We start from the raw sequence: 20,700 nt of genomic DNA, 5'->3' as shown, positions 1-20,700 counted from the left end.
TTTTGATGATATCTTAAACATCTATCACACCTACTGCATAAATATCACTAATCTGAAATAGTGACTTCTATAGGACCCAGGTAGTGAAGAATCAGGTTTCCACCTGTAGATGAAAAAAAGAGCAGAGATTTTAGGAAGGAGCATGCAAACATCTTAGGCTATTTTTTTTGTGAATTCAATATCCTTTCACCGTCATTAACACCAACTCGTTGATTAGACTCGTCATGGATATTTCTCTCGTGTTATCAATACACCTTTTAAAAATAAAGTTTCCCAGTGCCCCACCATCTAAGCAGTATGGCACTATGACATTTTGTGATTTAAATAAGAAAACCGTTACTGTTTTACTCTTGTCAGTAGACTTGTACATATGGCTGATGAGGAAGAGGAGTCTTCACTGACTTTGGGGCTACATGCAGAATGAAAGCCGATGAAACAATGACAACTTTTCACACTTCAGCAGTTACTTTGAATAAAAGATATTTTCTATAACTTCCCACTGGAAAAGGGAGGGGTTCTGTGTCTTTCTAATCCCCCTATTCTAGTTTCGTTTTCATTTTTCTCCTTTTAACTGCTTGCGATACCGTCACAAGTTAAAGGGGTTCAATATGTCTCAAAAGTCAAGGCACTGGTTGACAAAGTAAATCAATAAGGGCTTTCTCCATCTCAAGCTCCTGTCTCATAGGCCACCCCAGTGACTGCAGGGGGTTTGCCAAGTTCAGTCAGTAACTATGGTTCCGCTTCAAGACAGCATTCTCTTCACCAGGCCTAAACACATTTCCCTTGATGCAAAACTCTCAGTGATGTAGTTGAAGTCTGCTGGCTCAGCACTGTGTTATTAAAAGCAAACTTCTGCAGACTTGCATTACAGAGCAGACACATGTTAGCTGTTCCCTCAGCTAGAAGCCGCAGCTATTCAACAGTAGTCAGGGTGATGCACAAGGGCTGATTTACAGTCAGTCAGGTTTGTGGTTTCTTAAAAGCTGAAGAAATCATCAGATAGAAAACACTGGCCTTCTTGCTCCAAGCAGTTAGTTGTAGTCAGTGAATGCAACTGGTGCACAGTGTCTTCATAGCTACGCAGCAAATTGCTCCAAAAGATGTGTGATGCTGCTCTGCATTTGTGACATACAAAACCAATCCTGCACAGACCTACGGGAGGCCAAATGCTGTCATACTGACTCATTCCAGCCATCCAGGTAGACGTTAACTGTTTCACCCCAATAATTTTACACTACCAAATGCCAGACAGAGTTGGAAGAATGCAGGCCACAACACTGCATTACCTAACTTCAACTCTGAATCATGTTGAAGGCACTCTGAATCTATTCTTTCCTTTTTCTCTGCAGATGCTCTAAGATCATATAGCCTACAGCAAGAGAATGTGTTTAACAGTTTACTAATAAAATTACCCCAAAGTGAAGTATATAAAAGTGGCCATACCAAGGAATGTCACACTGGCCTGGTTAAAGGATAATTACTGGCACAGGTTGTGATTAGTAAGACATACAGTAAAAACAATAGTGTTTGAGTCATGCTGGCCACTCCTGCACAGTCTCCACTAGGTGTTTGTCCCACACCCCAAAATACTGCACCAGGAGATCAGGGATTCATGTGGGAATACAGGCCTCTACTCTTGCCCAAAAATGCAGTTCCAGGAATAAAGTGTATTTTTACTTTGTATGTTCATGTCAGTATCACCTCCACAATAAGGAGACAATCTTGTTGTTTTTTTTTTTTAAAGAAACTTTTATGGCGCTTTAGTCACACACTGAGAGTAACAAAAAGGCAAAAGATGAGAATGAAAAGTCTTAAATCCATCTTTATCTCAACTTTCTTTATTTGAGAGAAAAGCAGTGCGCTGTCAAGTCCTGTCCCTTTTTGTTCCTCCCTGTTCCCCTTTCATTTCATTAGTTCATTTTTGTCTGGTTTCTGTCTCCTTGTTCCTCTTGTTTCCCCCTCTTTTAGTTTGTCTTGGTAGAGTGTCGCCTTCTGCGTTCTTTGTTTCGCCCTTTTAGTTCAATCATTGTGTAGACCTGTTCTTAGTTTGTTCAGGCCTCGTTTAATTTGGTATAAATACTCCTTGGTTTGCCTCTTTCTTGTTGTCTTGTGTTGTTTGGTGTTCACACTGTGTTACATTGGAGTTCCCGTTTGACTGAAGTTCTGAACCTTCTTTTGGAAGTCTTCTCTTCTGTTTGGTTTAAATAAAGAAAGTACTGACCTGCACTTGCGTCCAGCCTCCTTCACACAATGTGACATGAACCAATATCCACATGAGGGTTTTCAGACAACTTTTACTCAGCTCATCATGGAAGAAAATAACATATTGGTCATTACATGATTGGAATGAGTATAATTATTTCTTTTCGAAAAGATCTCATAAATTGGAAGCCGCATATTAAAACAAATTTTATATATTACAAGGCATTCTGAATCTGATGTGTCTCACTACGTTATTCAGTGTGAAAAGACAAAAACTGACAAAAATTAGACAAAATGCTGCATCACAACTGTTCCAAACTGTCAACAAACAGTATGCACTAAAAAGAGCTGATATTGTACACATGTTAAACATCAAACTTGATCTAATATAGAGACATAAGTGCAGTACATAAAAACCTGTAAACATTTATATTTTTAAATATAAAACCGTATTGATTTGAAATAAAGGAAGTGAGATGCAATCATGCGATTTGATCATCCAGTAATCACTTATTTTAATTTGATCAGTCAGTAATCACTGCACTCCCACTGCTAACAGTGACATGTTTTGATCATTGAGCTTCATAATTAAATGTAAATGTAACCTTTTGGCAAGATATGCCAAAGTATGTCTGATGTATTGAGAATGATCTCATGAGAATGATCATTACTCAAAAATAGGTTATTTCTCAACCCTTTCTCTTACATCATTTTTACTTAACAGCTATGGATGAAATTTCTCCTCGAGGATCCGCTGACTCTTCCTGAACCTCCATATCCCTCTGCACAGAGAGTCATTGACTTTCTTCCAAGACACTAGCGCAGAGAGCAACAGTGCCACCCTGGAGTGAATGAGCTCAGAAACTTCACTCTTACTTCCTTTCGCTAAGCTGACGCTATCTTTGCAGATAAAGAGGACATCAAGACCAATGAAGAGGGCATTAAGTGCAATGAAACCAGATCTGGCTGATTTGGACATGGCAAGAGGGGTCCCTTTAGCTAGTTGTCCAATATCAGGCAGGTCGGCCGCCAAATTGGGGATGTTTCTTGTTGCTTTAGCCTCCTGGAGCCCAATTTTAGCGGCACTCTGAATAACTTGCTCAGATTTGAGAACTTTGACTGCTGAGGCAGCATCCACTATGCTATCGACACCTTTGGCCACTGCCCCTGCTCTAGCAAGCACTTTCCCTGCTCCCAACACAACATTAACCAGATCTGACACCACTGCAGGATTTTCACTGTTGGCCACCTGCTCCAGAAAGTCCTGAAGTTTCTGAACATCCTCCATGTATTTCTGGAAGACAGCGTTGGCATTTTTCCCATGTCGACTGTTAACTGCCAGCTCAGTGATGCCAGTGACCACACTGTTGACACCACTCGTAACCCCTAAGCCAACACCTGTTAGAGTAAGGGCTAAAGATACCCCTGCAGTGACAGGAGCAAGTGCTAACCCAACAACGGACAGGACTCCACCAGCCACACCAACTGAACTTCCTGCTACGCTGGAGATGCTGGCCCCTTTCTTCATCTTGTCCAACTGCTCAGCACTTTCCTCAAGTTCAGATAAGAACTTCAGCATTCTCTCATAGCGCTGGTTAAAGAGGCCAATGAAGTTCAGAGCCTTCTCCTGAAACAAGAGGGTTATCCGGAAGTCCTGGTCCATTCTAGATGAGTTTGAGAGGAGAATGTTAGCAACTCAATTGTTCAGGATGGTTGTTATAATTGAAAAAACAAATAAACAAACAAACAAAACAAAACAACGTTTCCAAGTTTTACTTACCTGATCTGATTCAGTTGTTTCAAATGGTCTATCATTTTCTGAATAGATTCATCACTCATTTCCAAATTGATTCTCAGTTCAGGGTGAGCAGTCTTTCCTCTAAAAATGATTTAGATTCCATTAGTCATGAGAGAGCCATACCATTCATCTGAAAAAATGTCTTTACCCCATTTCATACGAATAACAAAGGATTGACCAAGAACATTGTATGACAACGGTACTGCATACAATATTACTCATTTATGAAATTTTATGGGTAATTTTTGAGTGATTCTGACTGCTTTTACATTTAATGCCACTTACCTGTGACTGCTTCCAGAATAGATTATGGTCTTAGCTCTGAAGAGGACAAAAATCAACATCACTTTGAGAATAGGAACTATCCTTGATGAGTGAGATTAAAAAGTCCATTATTCTATTTCTGCTTGCAGAAAAAAATGTACTTCTATAGACAGAAATATTGGTACATGAACTTTAAGATTTTGTGTGAATGAATTACAATAGATTTCACAAAATCAGAAACTGGTTGTCACAGTACATTTAAATACTTGCTCTGACCTTTTCTCCATTCTCTCACAAAGCTGTTGTGAGATGCGCATGTATTTGTCCAGGTGAAAGGCCAGGACCTCCACATTACTGAGGAAAGGCGAAAAGAAGGCAGCTGGGTCCCTCTTAAAGTGGATCAGGAGTGGAGAGGCCAGTCGGGCTGCTGAGATCACTGATCGCACGTCAGCAGCACTCACCCCCTTTGGCAGGAAACTATCTTCAGTAAACACAAACAGTGATGTCACTGCTAGGATCTCCACTGCATCCAGAAAGTGGTGGAGTTTCTTCAGCCCCTCCAGAGTTTGCTCCAGAACAGTTCCCAGCTCCTTTTCCAGGGCCTGGTGCCTGGAGTCTGCTGTTACCTGAGTCAGTCCACTCCACACATACTCCCCAAAAGCCTTGGTCTTTTCCTCAGCCTTCTTCACATGGTCAAACTTTAAATCAATTTTATCCAGCCGCTCCTTGATGTCTCGCATCATGTCCAGCTCCACCTCCCTCTGAAGGAACCATTTTGGCTGCCTGTCGCAGAATTCCCGAGCTACTTCAACGGTGGTGAGGGTTTCCCAGACATACTGGCTCAAAAACTCACAGAATTCCTCTCTGTACAAAAAATAGATTCCTCTTTATTTAAATGAGCAGACACAAATAAATGCTTGATGCCTCTTTCATTTTCCTAACTTTAAGAACCATGTGAGAATAAAAAAAAAACTGATTGGTCTGAATGTAAATCGCGATGCCTAGCTCATTCCAGAACGCTGCCACCAGCCTGACTAAACCCAGCTGAACTGATCAAGACTACAGTGCATGCTGGCTGACGTTCACAGAAAATGTTTCAGATTAAGAAGTCACACTATTTTTCTTCAATTAGAATCGATCCTCACTCTGTAGGCTACATACTAATTCAATATCTCATCACCACCACCACCACTCGTGTTATTGATACACCTTTAAAAAAAAATCCATCAAGCAGTATGGCGGTATTACATTTTGTGATTTAAATAAGAAAACCGTTTTTGTTTTACGCTTGTCAGTAGACTTGTACATATGGCTGATGAGGAAGAGGAGTCTTCACTGACTTTGGGGCTACATGCAGAACGAAAGCCGATGAAACAACGACAACTTTTCACACTTCAGCAGTTACTTCGAATCAAAGTTAATTTCTATAACTTCCCCAAAAGACAGATCGAGGAAACTTGCGCGGGGAAACGTCTAAAGTTACTAATTTCAAGAAGCTATTCAATAAACTGCTTTTTTCGGAGACGGAACCTTTCACGATTTCATTAAGCCTTAACAAATTAGTAAATTGGGCTTTGCATCACTGGAACAACAAATTTGGTCTCACCTTGCAGTTTTGGAATCCATGTGAATTCATGATGTACGCGGAAAATGCGGTTTGCGAAACTTTTAGTACCCCTTCCCACTGGAGTTCTGTGTCTTTCTAATCCCCCTATTCTAGTTTCGTTTTCATTTTTGTCCTTTTACTGCTTGCGATACCGTCACAAGTTAAAGGGGTTCAATGTGTCTCAAAAGTCAAGGCGCTGGTTAACAAAGTAAATCAGTAAGGGCTTTCTCCATCTTAACCTCCTGCCTAAAAGCCCACCCCAGTGACTGCAGGGGGTTTGCCAAGTTCAGTCAGTAACTATGGTTCCGTTTCAAGACAGCATTCTCTTCACCAGGCCTAAACACATTTCCCTTGATGCAAAACTCTCAGTTATGTAGTTGAAGTTTGCTGGCTCAGTGCTTTGTTATCAAAATAGAACTTCTGCAGACTTGCGGTACAGAGCAGACACATGTTAGCTGTCTCGTCAGCTAGAAGCAGAAGCTATTCGACAGTAGTCAGGGTGATGCACAAGAGCTGATTTACAGTCGGTCAGGTTTGTGGTTTCTTACAAGCCGAAGAAATCATCAGATAGAAGACACGAGTCTTCTTGCTCCAAGCACTTAAATGTAGTCAGTGAATGCAACTGGTGCACAGTGTCTTTGTAGCTACGCAGCAAATTGCTCCAAAGGATGCGTGATGCTGCTCTGCATTTGTGAGATACAAAACCAATCCTGCACAGACCTACAGGAGGCCAAATGCTGTCATACTGACTCATTCCATCCAGGTAGACAGTAACTGTTTCACCGTAGTAGTTAGACTACTGAATGCCACTCTCTGTTTATCTCATAACCTGAAAAAAAACTATACACAGAAACACAGCAAGAGATTCACTTTATTTATTTATTTGTTATTATCGTTGTTGTTGTTGTTGTTGTTGTTGCTGTTGCTGTCAATGAGCCATTTTAGAAAGAACTACTCTACTGGAAGAACAGGTGTTCAAGTCAAGTGTGAGTCCATTTACAAGTCGTGAAAATCCCGAAAATCCCGAGTCCAAGTTCGCCACGCCGCTGATGAACAGCAAGGTGTAGCAGACATGTTCCTAACTTGCTTGGGTACATTAAGGCACGTCCTAATGATGGGCTTTAGTGGAGAGGAAAACGTATAACGTAAAAAAGTTTTGTCTTTGGACTAAGGTTTCATTCTTTTAGTAATAGATAGTGTGTATGAAAGGGGAGTGTTGTAACTTTTGTTTGAGAACGTACTGTGCAGCTTTATTTATAAATTATTGTTTACTTCTTATAAATGATAATGTGATTCATTTATTCTTAATTCGATTTACTGAAGGCAACAAAGTAAAACTATTCTGTGTAAGGGAATTACATTGCCCATAATGCTTTGGCACAGTAAGGTAACAAGGAAAAACAATTTCGGTGTGTGGATATGCAGCCTCAAGTTAGCAATTCAGAGCGGTTTCTCCGTGTATTACACTGCTTCAACTTCAGTAAAGTTTCCGTTCTACAGTAAAGCTGCCAGTCATTATTGCTGACTACGAATCTAACGAAGAAAGAGAAGGAAAGTGTGACTCGCAAGAAAGTTTCACTGAGAAACTAAAAACGACCAGGCAAAGAACAATGTTCTATGTACTACTTTATACTCCAAGCTTACTGACAAGTACAGTCAGTAAGCTTGAGCTTCGTAAAGTGAGTCATAGTTTCACATTTTTACTCCACAATTTGTGCATCATCAGAGTGCTGACGCAGTAATCTGTTGTGAAGATTGGTTTCACCTTGGCCAATTTTATCAAAAAAAAAAAAAAGAAAGAAAGAGAGAAAGAAAGAAAGCAAAGTCTCATCATTTCACGCCTCTTTATCAAAACGTTTTTAGTTGCTATTAGCGACCTCACCTTCCCTTGCTCATGCAAGACATGAATAATTCTGGAGGGATTTGATTACGACCTCATAAAATGAAAGTTGTAAATGAGAACATTACGATTCTCCACCACAGACTTGGTGTCACACTGATGATCGACCCAAGTGTCACTCTGCTTTGCTGTAAAATACTCGTATGGGGAAGAAGAAGAAGAATATTCATTTAATATGGTGACATCTGCAGAAGGATGGAACGACAAATCAACCTCTCGCAGATTGTTGTTCATAAGTCAGTCTTATTGGATTGATTGTGGTGTGTGCCATTTTAATTGTTTTATTTCGCATATTTGTCTTTTTTCCCCTTACCCTTGGAGATTCAGCCAAGCCCTCGTAGTTTGACTGATTTTTATATGAATGAAACTCCTAGAAATATTAGTATTCTTCCGTCTGAACTAATACGCTTCTACGTTAGTGTCAGGCATCAGTTGTCCGCCCTCTGTTGGTAGAGAATGGTAATTTCTTAATGTCATAGAATCCCCGATTTCAGTTATGCTTTCTGGTTGTGGTGATTTTACACTTGCTACCACAACGGTGACCTCTACTGGCAAATTTTGTTTCACACGGAGGTCTGTCCTTTTTATGTAAGCTCATCTGCCTAATGGATCGTTATTGAGAGGGAATTATTTTACAAGTTAGCAGACTAAATTCTTCCCACCGCGAAATATATTCAAGGACACATCCAACTTTGAGCTTCACTTTATAATGAAAAAACAGCTTTCCGATTCGAACTGTGATAGATACAAACATAGTAGACGTAGGGCGAGTTGGAATAATCACTACCAAGCAATGCAAGCTAGTAAATGAGAATAGAAACAACAAACGTCGTCTTGAAAAAGTGTTTTACGTATTCCAAAGGCTATGCAATTCGTTAGGACTCTCCCTTCCACTGTCAGGCAGTATTACAATTTGGATAACCAACTTTTAAAGGACCGCGCCATTCCATCTTCAAGAGTGGGAGAGAAAAAATATCTGCTTCGATTACATTTCTTTAGTTGTTCTTTCTCACCACCTGTATTCGCATTTCATCTTGATCTCTTTAGACTCTAGCATTCTGGATGTTAGGTTGTCGCCGTTCTGCAAAATTATCATTTAGCTCCTTTGTAATATTTGCTCAGTAAATCATTAACCTCGCCAGCCTGGAAAGATGTTTTAGCCTATATCAGTATATTGAACCTCAGTATTTGTCTGTATTAATATGATTAGAATTAAAGCCTCAAACAACAAACCAAATGGATACGATTAAATTTGTACATTTCAGCCACAGCCTGTACTGTTAACTGGTTTCTTTTCAATGCATGCGTTATTTATACTTCTTGCGTTGTTAACAGACATTCTGTCCCATGTAAGCTTTAAACATGCTTTAAAAATTGTCGACTCAAACATCGCCAAATAGATTTGCCACCTCTTGGTTCAATCTACTGTAAACGGTAAATAGTCGTTGGGATGAATGATGATTTCAGAATTCCGATTACGAAACAAAACCATCATCAATCAGATGCTTAATATACCGCAGATGTCTATGCACCCGCCCCTCAGTTTTGCGCAAGCTCCGTCTTTTCTCCTTCAATTTGCCCTACCTTGCCAAGCCGAATTAAGCCAGTGCAGCCGATATCGGGACCCCGTGGTGCATTGATTCTTTGTGGAAGTTGGACGCAAACGAAAATTCGGTATGAAAATGAACGTTAATCCGAATAAGAGCATTACTCATTTTTCAGTAGTATTTTTCAAACTTAAGATGGCTATATCCCGTTAGCTTCGGGAGCTAGCTAGCTGAGTATCTCTGCGGGCTTTCCCATGGGGTTATCTGCCACTACGGTAGGACATTCACATTGCGTATAAGCTTTTAGGTTAAAGGCCTTTTAGCTGACCTATCAAAGTAGGAACATTGTTTTAACTTTAGAGACCGATAATTTGAATAAACCACAGATAGTTTAACGATTCTCAAGGTGAATTTCTACTTTCTTTAGAAGGTTTGAATGATCTTATGCACGTTTCCGTTAATTCTGTGTCACATATCAAGTCGAGCCTTAATAACGCTGGCTGATTTGTTTATCATCATTATAATATGGTGATAGCCACCAATGACCTAAGCCTTGTTAGCTATCTGTCGCAACCGAAGCAATATAAATCAGCTCCGATGCTGACCCCGTATCGAAGTTGCTGACAGCACCCATGTCTCAACCCATGGGCAATGTCACTGAACCTTTAGAATTAAAATGAGAGTTGTCAGGTTAAGTGCGTTGGAGTATTGTGCGCATGGACGTCTGTGTTGCGTGTTTTGTTTGGATTTATGCATGTAGCAGCCGCTCTGCTAATCCATGGAGTAGTGCCGTCGGTTGACGGTTTGGTCAGGTGTCGCAAATGACTTCTCTGGCTGCATAACAGCAGGGCTACCTTTAATCACAGCACTATTCACGCCGCTTTATCTGTAATATTTAAAATAAAGTAAACAGCTCTGCATATGTTTATGAATAAACGACGATATTATCTTGGACGCCTCTCTATTGCAAATTGTTAATTACTCGGAAAGCCTCACATTTTAAAACGGAACTGATATGTGTACATTGCAGTCTTATTTAAAAGCTTCAATTGTGCGAGAATGCCACCCACGAACCATTTACTTCTCAAGTCGCTGCTTGCTCTACACGTGAAGGTTGTCTCCAGGGGCTGAAAAAAGGTTTATCTTTAGGGACTGCTTTAATTAGGCGTGTGTAATTATCATCAGTGTCAGTTGCCAACAAAGCACGCAGCCTAATCTTGGGACAGCAAGGAGGCGCGTGAACAAGGGATTGTGCTTGTTGTTACGGCGCAAGATTTTTAAACAAAAGCTTCATCGGCATTGACCGTCATCCTGTGTGAATTTCAACTTTCACCGTGTGTCCTTTATTTCGTCTTTTATCTTCTCAGCAACGATGGCAATTCCTCCTTCATACGCGGACCTGGGCAAAGCGGCAAAGGATATCTTCAGCAAGGGCTATGGTGAGTTGTCTATGACGCACAGATCCAGCCAATAACTTGTATAATGGATTCCGTTACTCCTGCCTCAAAAAAAAAAAAAAAAAAAAGTACAACTTGATGTTTGATGTGCAAAATAGTTATTCAGGCAAAGTTTGTCTTGAGACTTGATTTGTGCTCACTCTGTGCCGACCTCACAGGCTTTGGGATTGTGAAGCTGGATCTCAAAACCAAGTCACAGAGTGGAGTGGTGAGTTAGTGTTTTTTTTTTTTGTTTTTCTTCTTCTTCTTCAGTGTCCCCTTCATTCTCTGGTTTTCTGCCCTATTATTACGCTTTCCCTATATTTACACTCCAAACTCCGCCCCCCCCTCCCCTAGCTTTGATTTTGCATACTTGCCCCCCCCCCCCCCCCCATCCTACTGGTAGAATGACCTGTCATTTGGCATTTAACATGTTTCACTCGGCTTGTCCTTGAAGAAGATTCAAACCTGAATCTATGAGTGGGATCTTTACTGTGTGTGTGTGTGTTTGAGTGTTGGTATTTTAAATATATCCTTTATCCCTTTTTTTTTTTTTTCGCAACGTTTCGGACACCTCCGTAGATGGTAAGGCTCTTTTGTAAGTCGTTGTGCGTGGGTTGGAGACCAGTCCCGATCTGCGTGTCTGATCCGCGGTGTTTTTGATGTCTCGTCATGCAGTGCACTCCTCAGACATGCGGCACGCCAGCTTCATTATTGTCTGTTTCTTGTCGTTTGCTGTTTCCCTGTGAGAGTCGTGCAGGTCGTCTGTAACATGTGAATCCGCCTCCTCTTCGTTGACTGTCTGGCTGTCTGGACGTTTGCTCTTCGTGACGACTTTGCTCTCTTCTCTTTTCAGTCTTTTCTTGTGAACCTCTCATTCATTGTCTCAGGCTCCTGAGCTGCATCCTTTTCCGTTCCGTTCCATTGATCCATACTTGACTGAAGTTTTCGTTATCTTTTTTTTTTTTTTTATCGGACATCATATGCAGTTTGTTGCTTTCACTTTAAGAGAAAGATTTTTCGTGTTGCATTCTTTCCCAGGAATTCAACACCTCTGGTTCCACCAACACTGATACAGGAAAAGCAGGTGGACACCTGGAAACCAAGTATAAGATGAAGGAGCTGGGACTGACTTTTAATCAGAAGTGGAACACAGATAATACTCTGGCTACTGAAGTCTCTGTGGAGGACCAGGTCAGCACATAAACCCATTAGATCCTGTCTTTGAATCTCTTATTCAGATATATTGGTATTGGTCAGGATCACTGACTCAAGTCAGCTGTGGAGAATCTTGTGAGCATATCCAACTAACTCTCTCTCTCTCTCTCTCTCTCTCTCTGTCTCTTTTGCTTGCCTCTCAGTTAGCTCAGGGCCTGAAGGTAGCCCTGGATACGTCCTTTGTGCCAAACACAGGGTGAGTTCTCTTCAGGTCCAGAAACACCAAACTAGTATGTGTACAGAAGCTTGACATGCACTTCAGTCTAAATAAAATTAAAATTTAAACCTTACGCCCCCCCAGCAAAAAGAGCGGGAAGCTGAAGACTGCCTACAAACGGGACTACGTGAACCTTGGCTGCGATGTGGACTTTGACGGCCCGATCATCCACGCGGCCGCCGTTTTGGGCTACGAGGGCTGGCTGACGGGCTACCAGCTGGCCTTTGACACGGCCAAGTCCAAACTGGTGCAGAACAACTTTGCACTGGGCTACAAGGCTGGTGACTTCCAGCTTCACACTAATGTGTAAGTAGCATGGTAACAAAGAACACGGATTTTTTTTGTTGATTGCATGAAAGAAGAAACAAACATTAAAACGTCATACGATAAGCATGCTTTTGCGATTCTTAGACACTATACTGCTCTTTTCTATGACTCAAAAGAAGAGCAGACTAAAACGTGAAGAGAATGATTGATTGTTCTAACATACCAGAGAGAGAGAGAGAGAGAGAGACACGCTGTGTGATGTACTATGTGAAACAGTATTGTAATACCCAGATGTCATACAGTGTGTACCCAAAACAACAACAACAACAACAAAAAAAGACTTTTTGTGTGAACGGAAAATTGCTTGGGGCGCATGCATTACCAGCGTTTGCTGTCCCTGCGACACAGGAATGATGGGACTGAGTTTGGAGGCTCCATTTATCAGAGAGTGAACGACGAGCTGGAGACCGCGGTCACTCTGGCCTGGACCGCTGGAAGCAACAACACGCGGTTTGGCATCGCCGCCAAGTACCAGCTGGACAAGGATGCCTCCTTGTCTGTGAGTGGGCCATTTCTCAAATAGCTTATTCACAGAAAAGAAAAGTAAAAAAAAACAAACAAACAAATCAGGTCGTTTACATTTTTTTGCAACTTCCGTGTACAATATTGTTGTGTTACGTAATAACCAGAGAATAGTTTTGTTTTTTCCCAATGTTTTATCATCTTAATCTGTAATTTATTAGTTTATTTCTACTTAAGGGGGACAGCTTAATGCGCTTTCACCGTAATCAGGGACTTTTATTCTGACGCGTAACTTTCCAATTCTCCTGTTTATATATAGTGGTTATGTGAGTATATGTGTGCTCTATGGGAGCAGCTTGGGCTGGATCTTGGGCTGGTATTTGACTGTATGCAGTTTCTCCCACTCTCTTTATGTCATTTCTCTGTTAAAGTTTGTCTGTAGTGAAGACTTTATATTTGGTTTTCTTCATGTAATTAAGTTCGCCGCAGATTTGAAGCGTGGAAACCGTATCTGAAATGTAAGCTTTTAAAGGGAAAAGGGCAACATTCTGTTCATTGAATACCGGTACTGTCACCCAACAGAAAAACGACTTTGTCACTGTGTTTCTGTAACGTGATCTGGTACGTCCTAGTTTTGGACAGCTGGCCTAACACGTTTGAGTCCTGGCTTTTGAAATTCCTCTCTTGTTTTCACATTTGCCTTGGATGCGTTGAGAAGTTTGACCCATGATCTTAATGTAATTGATAGTTCACACGGCTGCATTACTGGCATTGTTTTGTCTTTGGGTGGGGAGAGAAAGACAGACGTGGTTGGTTTTTGGTTAAGTATCAGGATGCTAATGCTCATGCTTTGATTGTTACTGTGCTGGAGTTTAACCTCAGATTACATAATGCATTCCATCTCAACTTTTTTTTTTTTTTTTTTTCTTTCGTAGGCCAAAGTGAACAATGCCAGTCTGGTTGGAGTAGGCTACACTCAGAATCTAAGGCCAGGTAGTCTCTTTACAATGTCTTTGCCATCTAAAAATACATTAGCGACCATGTTTCCAATACACAGTGGTGGTTTAAATGAATACAAATGAATAGCAACAGCATTATTAATCAGTAATGAGGTTCTAGACACCCCCCCCCCCCCCTTGTTTCTATGTAATCCTAAATGTGTTTAACCTGGTTTTTCTTTTTCTTTTTTTTTTCTCCCACCCAGGAGTGAAACTCACTCTCTCAGCCCTTATAGACGGAAAGAACTTCAACACCGGAGGGCATAAGGTCGGGCTGGGTTTTGAGCTTGAGGCATAAGGTCATTTGAAAACAGAGAGAGAGAGAAAAGACCTAAATGGTGAAGAAGAGCTGAGTCTTCTCCCTGATCCTTTAGTCCTCACACCCTGTGTTACTGCTCTCTTAGCTACCACACACACACACACACGCACACACACACCCCTCCACCTCCGCCCCCACTGCCACCAAAGCAGGACTTTTGACAAACGGAAAAAAGAAGTCAGCACCATGTTTATATTTGTTATTGCGAGGATCTGAGTACCAAAGGCAGACTTTTTCCACTGGATGTCAGCTCTAGTCCACTGTTGTTTTTTGTTGTTGTTGTTGTTTTTATGTTTCAAACTGTTTCCCTAATGATCTACATTGTGATGTCAGTAGTGTGTAAAGAGGGGGCACGTGTCTCACAGGAAACCCCCCCCCCTAAATAAACTCCAGTATACAGATTACAGTGGTCATACTCAAAAGGATGTCCAGTCATGCCAGTTATTTGTCTTAGTTGATTTGGCAAGAGCCAGGCATCGTAAATATTTACGGCAGACGACAAGCAGGCGGTTCATTGTGCAGACAGAGGCATTTTCTGCTGTCCGGGAGAACCCGACCTTTTCGCTCTCTCATCAAAGGAATGTTCTTGTCCGTGGCTTTGAGGCATGGGGGGGCACAGTAGACTACAGATTTAAATCTGCATACATAAGAGATTAGATGTGCATTTACTGCCCGGTTATTATACTGTCTGTCTCCCACAGAGGTTTCATTTTCTCTCTTCATAATGTAGGATATCATTGCAGTGGCTGGGAGTATAAGCATAGCAGAACTGTCCCTGCTGTAGAAGAGTGTGGATCTGAAGACAAACGGGTCTGTCAGGGTTAAACAGATCGGGTCACTGGGGGGAAGGGGGGGGGGCGCGGAGATGCTTTATCCTTCTGAAAGCATGGCTTTACCCGTATTTCAGGAATAAACTGTGAGTGTATAATCTTTTTTTTTTTGTTGTTGTTTTTTGGCAGAACTGAGCCCTTGTAATGTTCAATAATTTCATTCTGTTACACGTAAATGTTCCTTACGCCTACAGAATTATCAATAGCTCATCATGTTTTTATTATTATTATTATTTAATATTCATTTCTAAATGTATTTTGGAAAGTTGACTTGATTTTGGACATGGTACCTCATTATCATTATTTTTGTTTTTGTTTTTTAGCAGGCAACAATTTACGGTTGCTAATAAAGTGATTTAAAAATATGTTGGTCTTTCTTACAAGAGGTCATTGCAACTTCTGATTAGCAAAAGATCCAATATAACAGTTGGAATAAACATTAAAATAAGTTGTTTAAAATAAAGGGGATGAGAAAGGGGGAGAAATGGTAACAGTAATTATTTTAACATTCAGTCTTTTCTTTAATTAAAAAAAAATACATACATATTCATCACTAATAAGAATGTACAGTACAGAACGTGTTATTGCATAGATGTCATTTCACATTTGAAAATACACCCTAGAGGGGTGTTGCCATTTATCCAGTACTGAAAACTCTGCATACTGCTGTGGACGGCCCTTTGGCAACACGTCACGGGTTCATTTGTTTATTTGCTCCTACACGAATGTCGTGGACATGTGTCCTTCACAAGAGGTTGACCTTTGCCACCACCTGTTTGCATCCAGAACGGGAAAACTCGCGCCCGCCAACGCTGTAATAAGGGAGCTCCTCTGCTAGGCGCTCGATGTGAGAGCGATCTGGGTAGAATCCCTCTCTGGACATTTCGTCCACAAAACACTCCATTACGTGGCTCTTCTCCAACAGCGTGAGGAGCAAAAATTCAGCCTCCTTCCACAGCAAGTGATGCCTCCTGAGATTGTTGCGTAGCAACGGACTCAGCTCCAAGTTCAGTCGGCGAACATGCCCTATGGTCGTGCTGGAGGAGTTATGAAGGATGAATTTGGTGATGTCCTCGTGCCCGAGGTTACTGATGAGGATGTAGATGGCGTTCAGGTATTCGTTCGAATGGCGCGAGAGGATCAGCTTGTGCACCGTGTCCAGCAGTTTGACGGACATGTGCTCCACTTCGTCGAAGATGAAGATGGGGATCTTTTCCTCTTCCTCAGCCAGAGTCACCACCTCGTAGACCTGGGAGAGCAGGTTCTCGGCGCAGCGTGGTGTTTCTTCTTCATTTGGGCAGTGATGCAACACGAAGTACTGAAGGACGAGCCGTTCGCCGACCACGGAGCGGAAGTGCTGAGCCAAGACTCTGCCCAAGTGGCTCTTTCCCACACCGCTGGGGCCGTGCAGAGACAGCACCAGGGGTTTACTGTGGACGTAAGTTGACAGATAATCATTCAGGTGTCCCAGGAGCCCCTCCGTGGCGTCTTGTTGCCCGAAAACCTCCCTCTTAAGGGTCCTCTCCAGTCCTTCGAGATCGTACTTAAGCACGTGATCGTCTAAGTTCTCGATGGCGTTGTAGATCTGAAGGAAGACGATGAAGCAGAGCAGGAACAGGCAGTTCTTAGCCCGACTGTGCTCTCTGGTGGGGACTGCTTTGCGGCTGCCGCTGGGGAACAGGACCCGCGCCTTCTTCTTTCTCTTCCGTTTTCGCGGCGGGTTCGAACCGTGAGCCGAAATGCCCTCGAAGGTGAAGATCTTCGGGCTTCTGGACTGCGGGGCGATCGTGTGCGTTGACGCTGCGACGGCCAGCTCCATTCGCCGTTTTTTCATGGCCTGATATTTCTGACGGATGCGCATCATGGTGCGCACCTGCGAGGAGAACTGGGAGAAAGTGGGGGCTCCATTTTCCTTACAGTCCTCCACCTCCTCCTCCGTTAGCCTGACGGAGGCATCTCCCATCTGTGGGAAGAAAGAATAAAATGAACATGTATTAAATTAAAAGCAACAAGCACCAAAGAACAGAATAGAAAACCGCAATTTTTTGCAGAGCACAATAATAGCATCGCAATGCCTAATTTCAACACATCAGGCCTGCTGTTTCTTGTTCAGTGATATATATCTACATGTTTTTTTTCCCGCTTGTTTATTAAAAGAGCATGACTCTGTTTTACTTGCCCCAACAACAGTCTCTTGTCTTTCCAATGAAATATAATGACTTTAGAAATGTTAAGAATTATCATTCAGATTTCATTTAATTTTGCACAGAATTTCAACAACATGTTTTCGGGTGACAGAAAAAAAGAGGAATAAAGATGATTTCCACTTTTTCTTCCCGGTGGACGGTGGGTTTCTTGTAATTGTAACTGCCCACTGGGTTTGGCACCTATTGCACACCTGTTTGGCCAAGAAGGGGTTTCCTCTCTCTGTGGTCCTTCCCAAGATTTCTCCCATTTTCCCATTTCCCTTTTGGGTTTTTGGGGAGTTTTTTCTTTCCCGCCATGAGGATTAAGTCAGGGGTGCCGTCCTGTTTTGCTTTTGACTGTTATGGCCTGTAAAGCCCTTTGAGACTGTAAACAGTGATTATTGGGCTCTAAATAAACTTGAAATTTGAAACTTGAAACTTGGGTTACATCAGCCCACTGAAAACTACATATAGGTGCCAATGTTATTTATTTATTCTTTTTATCTAAATAATTAGTTTAATATAATTTCTCTTGATGATCCTCTAAGCAGAAAGTGTTTGTCTGTTTGTCTGTAAGTCTGTTTTAGTTTGATATGCAACCATTTCATTTGTATGCTTACAATATCTACAGCCAGATCAGTCATTGCAAAGCAAGGCTCACAACAGTTTGTTTCAAATGGTTTCCTGAACAGGCACAGAAGTCTTGACAGTCTATATTGCGTGGACTGCAGCGGCGGTTAGATCAGTGTCTCCTTATCTTGGAGACCCCTGACCTTGTACATTTTAGATCTATTCCTGTTCTAACACATCTCCCTCAGCCAATAAACAGCTTGATTCTCAGCTGATTATCTGAATGAGGTGCATCAGGACAGGAAGTGACCTAACATGCGAAGAACTGTGGGTTCCCACACACAGCACTGTGAAACGCTGAGTTTCATCATCCTTTCCAGAGGCCATGACATCATCCTGTCTGTCTCTACCAGCAGCACTGCAAGGATGCGCAGCAGTATTCACTTCTTGGCCAAACAGCCGACAGCAAAACATGTTTAAATAGCAGTAGGAAGATGACCTTATCAGCCTAACACGACAGTCAAGGGTTAAATAGGGAGATGTGTTAAAATGACTTCTTCAATTTTTTTGCCAGGCAAGCAACACCTCCTCTAAGTCCGGGGTTAGCTGTTAGTCTGGACTCTTGAGCAAGTGTTATCAGTATGCAAATGTTCTGAGAGAGAGAGAGAGAGAGAGAGAGAGAGAGAGAAAGTGGGTGTGTTCTGATCAGATCTCAGACTCTGGGGGAAAGTCGTTACTTTGCAAGAAATGGTGGGGGCATTATGCTGCACTTTAACTGTGAGCAAGAGATTATATTTTGCCTTAACAGTGGGTATGAGATTATACTGTGCTTTAACTATGAGCAAGAGATTATACCATGCTTTAATGGTGAACAGGAGATTATAGCATGCCTTAACGGTGAATAAGAGATTTTACCGTGCTTTAACTGCTTGCAAGAGATTATTCCATGCCTTAACGGTGAGTAAGGGATTATACTGTGTCTTAACAGCGGGTAAGAGATTATAATGTGCCTTAACAGTGGGTAAGAGATTATAATGTGCCTTAAAGGTGACTAAGAGATTATAATGTGCCTTAACAGCGCGTAACAGATTATAATGTGCCTTAAAGGTGACTAAGAGATTATAATGTGCCTTAACAGCGCGTAAGAGATTATAATGTGCCTTAACAGCGGGTAAGAGATTATGATGTGCCTTAACAGCGGGTAAGAGGTTATAATCTGCTTTAACAGCGAGTATGAGATTATACCATGCCTTAACTGTGAGTAAGACATTACACCGTGCCTTAACTGTGGGTAAGGTCAACATGGGAGGATCACAGTTGCATTGAACAATAAAAAGGGCTCAGAGATTCTGTAACACAAGTAAACAACAGGGCTGAGAGTCTGACGACTCTCTTTTGTTCCCGCAAATAAAGAGACTTAACAAAAGGTGTATCATGAATAAGCTGAATGAGTATAATGACAAGCAGATAAGTTCTCCAGACCAGTCATGGTACAGTAATATAACAAACAAACAAACAAACAAATAAATAAATATAATTTCTAACAGGAGTATAAATTATTTCCAAACTTCAAATGACACAGAAGTACAGAATTTTTCACTCCTCCCTGCAAGTACCAGCCAGCATTCCTCACATTCTGTCTTTCTCCCTCCACTAGCTGCCACAGTTTCCTTCCTGGAAGTGCCTCTCTCTCTCTTCGGTTGAACTCTCACAATACTATACCCCTCTCAGTCACACGTACAACACAGATGCTGTCCTGCCAGCACATGTTAAAGTTACAAGCATTGCAGAGTTTGGTAATACGAGAAGAAATATCTAGAATCATGCCTTGCAAAGAACGTGTGGTTATGGTCCACTCTCCTGACTTTACTGAACGCAGTAATCTGATATCTCTGTGAATGATGACTCTAGTCTTGCTTTAACTGTTAAGATACGTGTAATGGGAAGTTAAGATGCACAAAAAAAAGAAAAAAACCAGCCAGTTCCCGTGGCTGCAATGCAATGGTAACAGAGAAAGAACAAAAGAGGCTAAGATGAAAAGGACATTTTTACGTTGTTTGCTTACCTTTGCAGCCGAGACCAGAAAACAGCTAATATTTGCTTTTAAAATCTCAAACTAAGCGTGGCCCATGACAGTGAGACAGAAACTACGCTTCCTTCCCCCAAGTTACATGAAGACAGAACCGCAGTTTGAACTGCAAAGCAGCTTACTCCTCCTATCTCCAAATCTTCCCCCGCCCAGCCTCTAGCTGTGTTGACTTAACCCTGCCAAAGTCTTCCTGCTTCTCCCCTCACACACACACACACACACACACACACACAGAAACATCACATTCATGTATATATGCAGGTCCAGCTATATAACAGTGTATAAAAAAATGACGTTTGGAAACTCACTGCACTGATGACAAACGGTAATGTTGTTGATGATGATGATGATGATGATGATGATTATTATAAGCTACTGTGGTTAATAAAATGTTATAAATGCAATCAACATAAGTTTGAGTGTTTTGCAAAAGCCAAAGCCATTTTCATATGGAATACTGAGACACCACTCCCACCCCCCCAGGCCCCCCACCCCAAACACATTAACTGTAGAATATAATAATCAATTCAATCAATTCAAAGTGAAAAAATGTGTACAATCCAATGGATTTCCTGCTGTTTTGTGGGAGGAAAATTCATGTTGATGCCAACAAACTTATCAATTCTTATCAATATTGTATGAAATATCAAAGCTATAACCGACGCATATTATCGCGGAAATATTTGACGTGAGAAGTGCAAACCCTGATCTCCCTGCTCAAAAGTGTAAAA

At 41.6% G+C, this 20,700-nt stretch overlaps 3 protein-coding genes across 5 annotated transcripts; 1 reads left to right on the top strand and 2 right to left on the bottom strand.

The window, feature by feature from the left end:
* Positions 1–2,926: 2,926 nt before the first annotated feature.
* On the bottom strand, positions 2,927–5,890 carry LOC115807207 (apolipoprotein L2-like). Its single transcript, XM_030768079.1, has 5 exons — positions 5,871–5,890; positions 4,506–5,128; positions 4,296–4,314; positions 3,983–4,081; positions 2,927–3,866 (listed from the first exon to the last, which is right to left on the bottom strand). The coding sequence occupies exons 1-5, from the start codon at positions 5,888–5,890 to the stop codon at positions 2,927–2,929; spliced, it is 1,701 nt and encodes a 566-aa protein (XP_030623939.1).
* A 3,473-nt stretch (positions 5,891–9,363) lies between these two features.
* On the top strand, positions 9,364–15,105 carry zgc:56235 (Voltage-dependent anion-selective channel protein 2-like). Of its 3 annotated transcripts, none has more exons than XM_030768248.1 (10): positions 9,364–9,444; positions 10,685–10,756; positions 10,933–10,982; positions 11,795–11,947; positions 12,115–12,167; positions 12,273–12,494; positions 12,864–13,014; positions 13,913–13,970; positions 14,182–14,243; positions 15,025–15,105. In XM_030768248.1, exons 2-10 carry the CDS (start codon positions 10,690–10,692, stop codon positions 15,076–15,078), a joined length of 870 nt encoding a protein of 289 aa, XP_030624108.1. In that variant the 5' UTR covers positions 9,364–9,444; positions 10,685–10,689; the 3' UTR covers positions 15,079–15,105. The 3 variants fall into 3 exon arrangements, with proteins under 3 accessions (XP_030624108.1, XP_030624110.1, XP_030624109.1); XM_030768250.1 differs by adding an exon at positions 11,336–11,338 and having other exon boundaries at positions 14,182–15,105; XM_030768249.1 differs by having other exon boundaries at positions 14,182–15,105.
* Positions 15,106–15,869: 764 nt separating this feature from the next.
* tor4aa (torsin family 4, member Aa) lies at positions 15,870–20,031 on the bottom strand. The gene is made up of 2 exons (XM_030770108.1): positions 19,946–20,031; positions 15,870–17,087 (listed from the first exon to the last, which is right to left on the bottom strand). Exon 2 carries the CDS (start codon positions 17,085–17,087, stop codon positions 15,870–15,872), a length of 1,218 nt encoding a protein of 405 aa, XP_030625968.1. The 5' UTR covers positions 19,946–20,031.
* Between the last annotated feature and the right edge of the window lie 669 nt (positions 20,032–20,700).

The sequence above is a fragment of the Chanos chanos genome, chromosome 3 (genome assembly GCF_902362185.1).
Source record: "Chanos chanos chromosome 3, fChaCha1.1, whole genome shotgun sequence".
Classification (NCBI taxonomy): domain Eukaryota; kingdom Metazoa; phylum Chordata; class Actinopteri; order Gonorynchiformes; family Chanidae; genus Chanos; species Chanos chanos.
Note: the sequence above shows the minus strand (reverse complement) of the source record. Positions and strands in the feature narration are given on the sequence as shown.

What these genes read in the sequence shown, in the direction of transcription:
- LOC115807207 (XM_030768079.1), bottom strand. Translation starts at nt 5,890, where the DNA reads ATGGATTCCAAAACTGCAAG. An exon ending in ATGGATTCCAAAACTGCAAG is followed by an intron (nt 5,129 to 5,870) that starts GTGAGACCAAAT and finishes TTTTTTGTACAG; the next exon opens with AGAGGAATTCTGTGAGTTTT. An exon ending in AAACAACTGAATCAGATCAG is followed by an intron (nt 3,867 to 3,982) that starts GTAAGTAAAACT and finishes AAACTCATCTAG; the next exon opens with AATGGACCAGGACTTCCGGA.
- zgc:56235 (XM_030768248.1), top strand. Translation starts at nt 10,690, where the DNA reads ATGGCAATTCCTCCTTCATACGCGGACCTGGGCAAAGCGGCAAAGGAT. An exon ending in CCAAGTCACAGAGTGGAGTG is followed by an intron (nt 10,983 to 11,794) that starts GTGAGTTAGTGT and finishes ATTCTTTCCCAG; the next exon opens with GAATTCAACACCTCTGGTTC. An exon ending in TCCTTTGTGCCAAACACAGG is followed by an intron (nt 12,168 to 12,272) that starts GTGAGTTCTCTT and finishes ACGCCCCCCCAG; the next exon opens with CAAAAAGAGCGGGAAGCTGA.
- tor4aa (XM_030770108.1), bottom strand. Translation starts at nt 17,087, where the DNA reads ATGGGAGATGCCTCCGTCAGGCTAACGGAGGAGGAGGTGGAGGACTGT.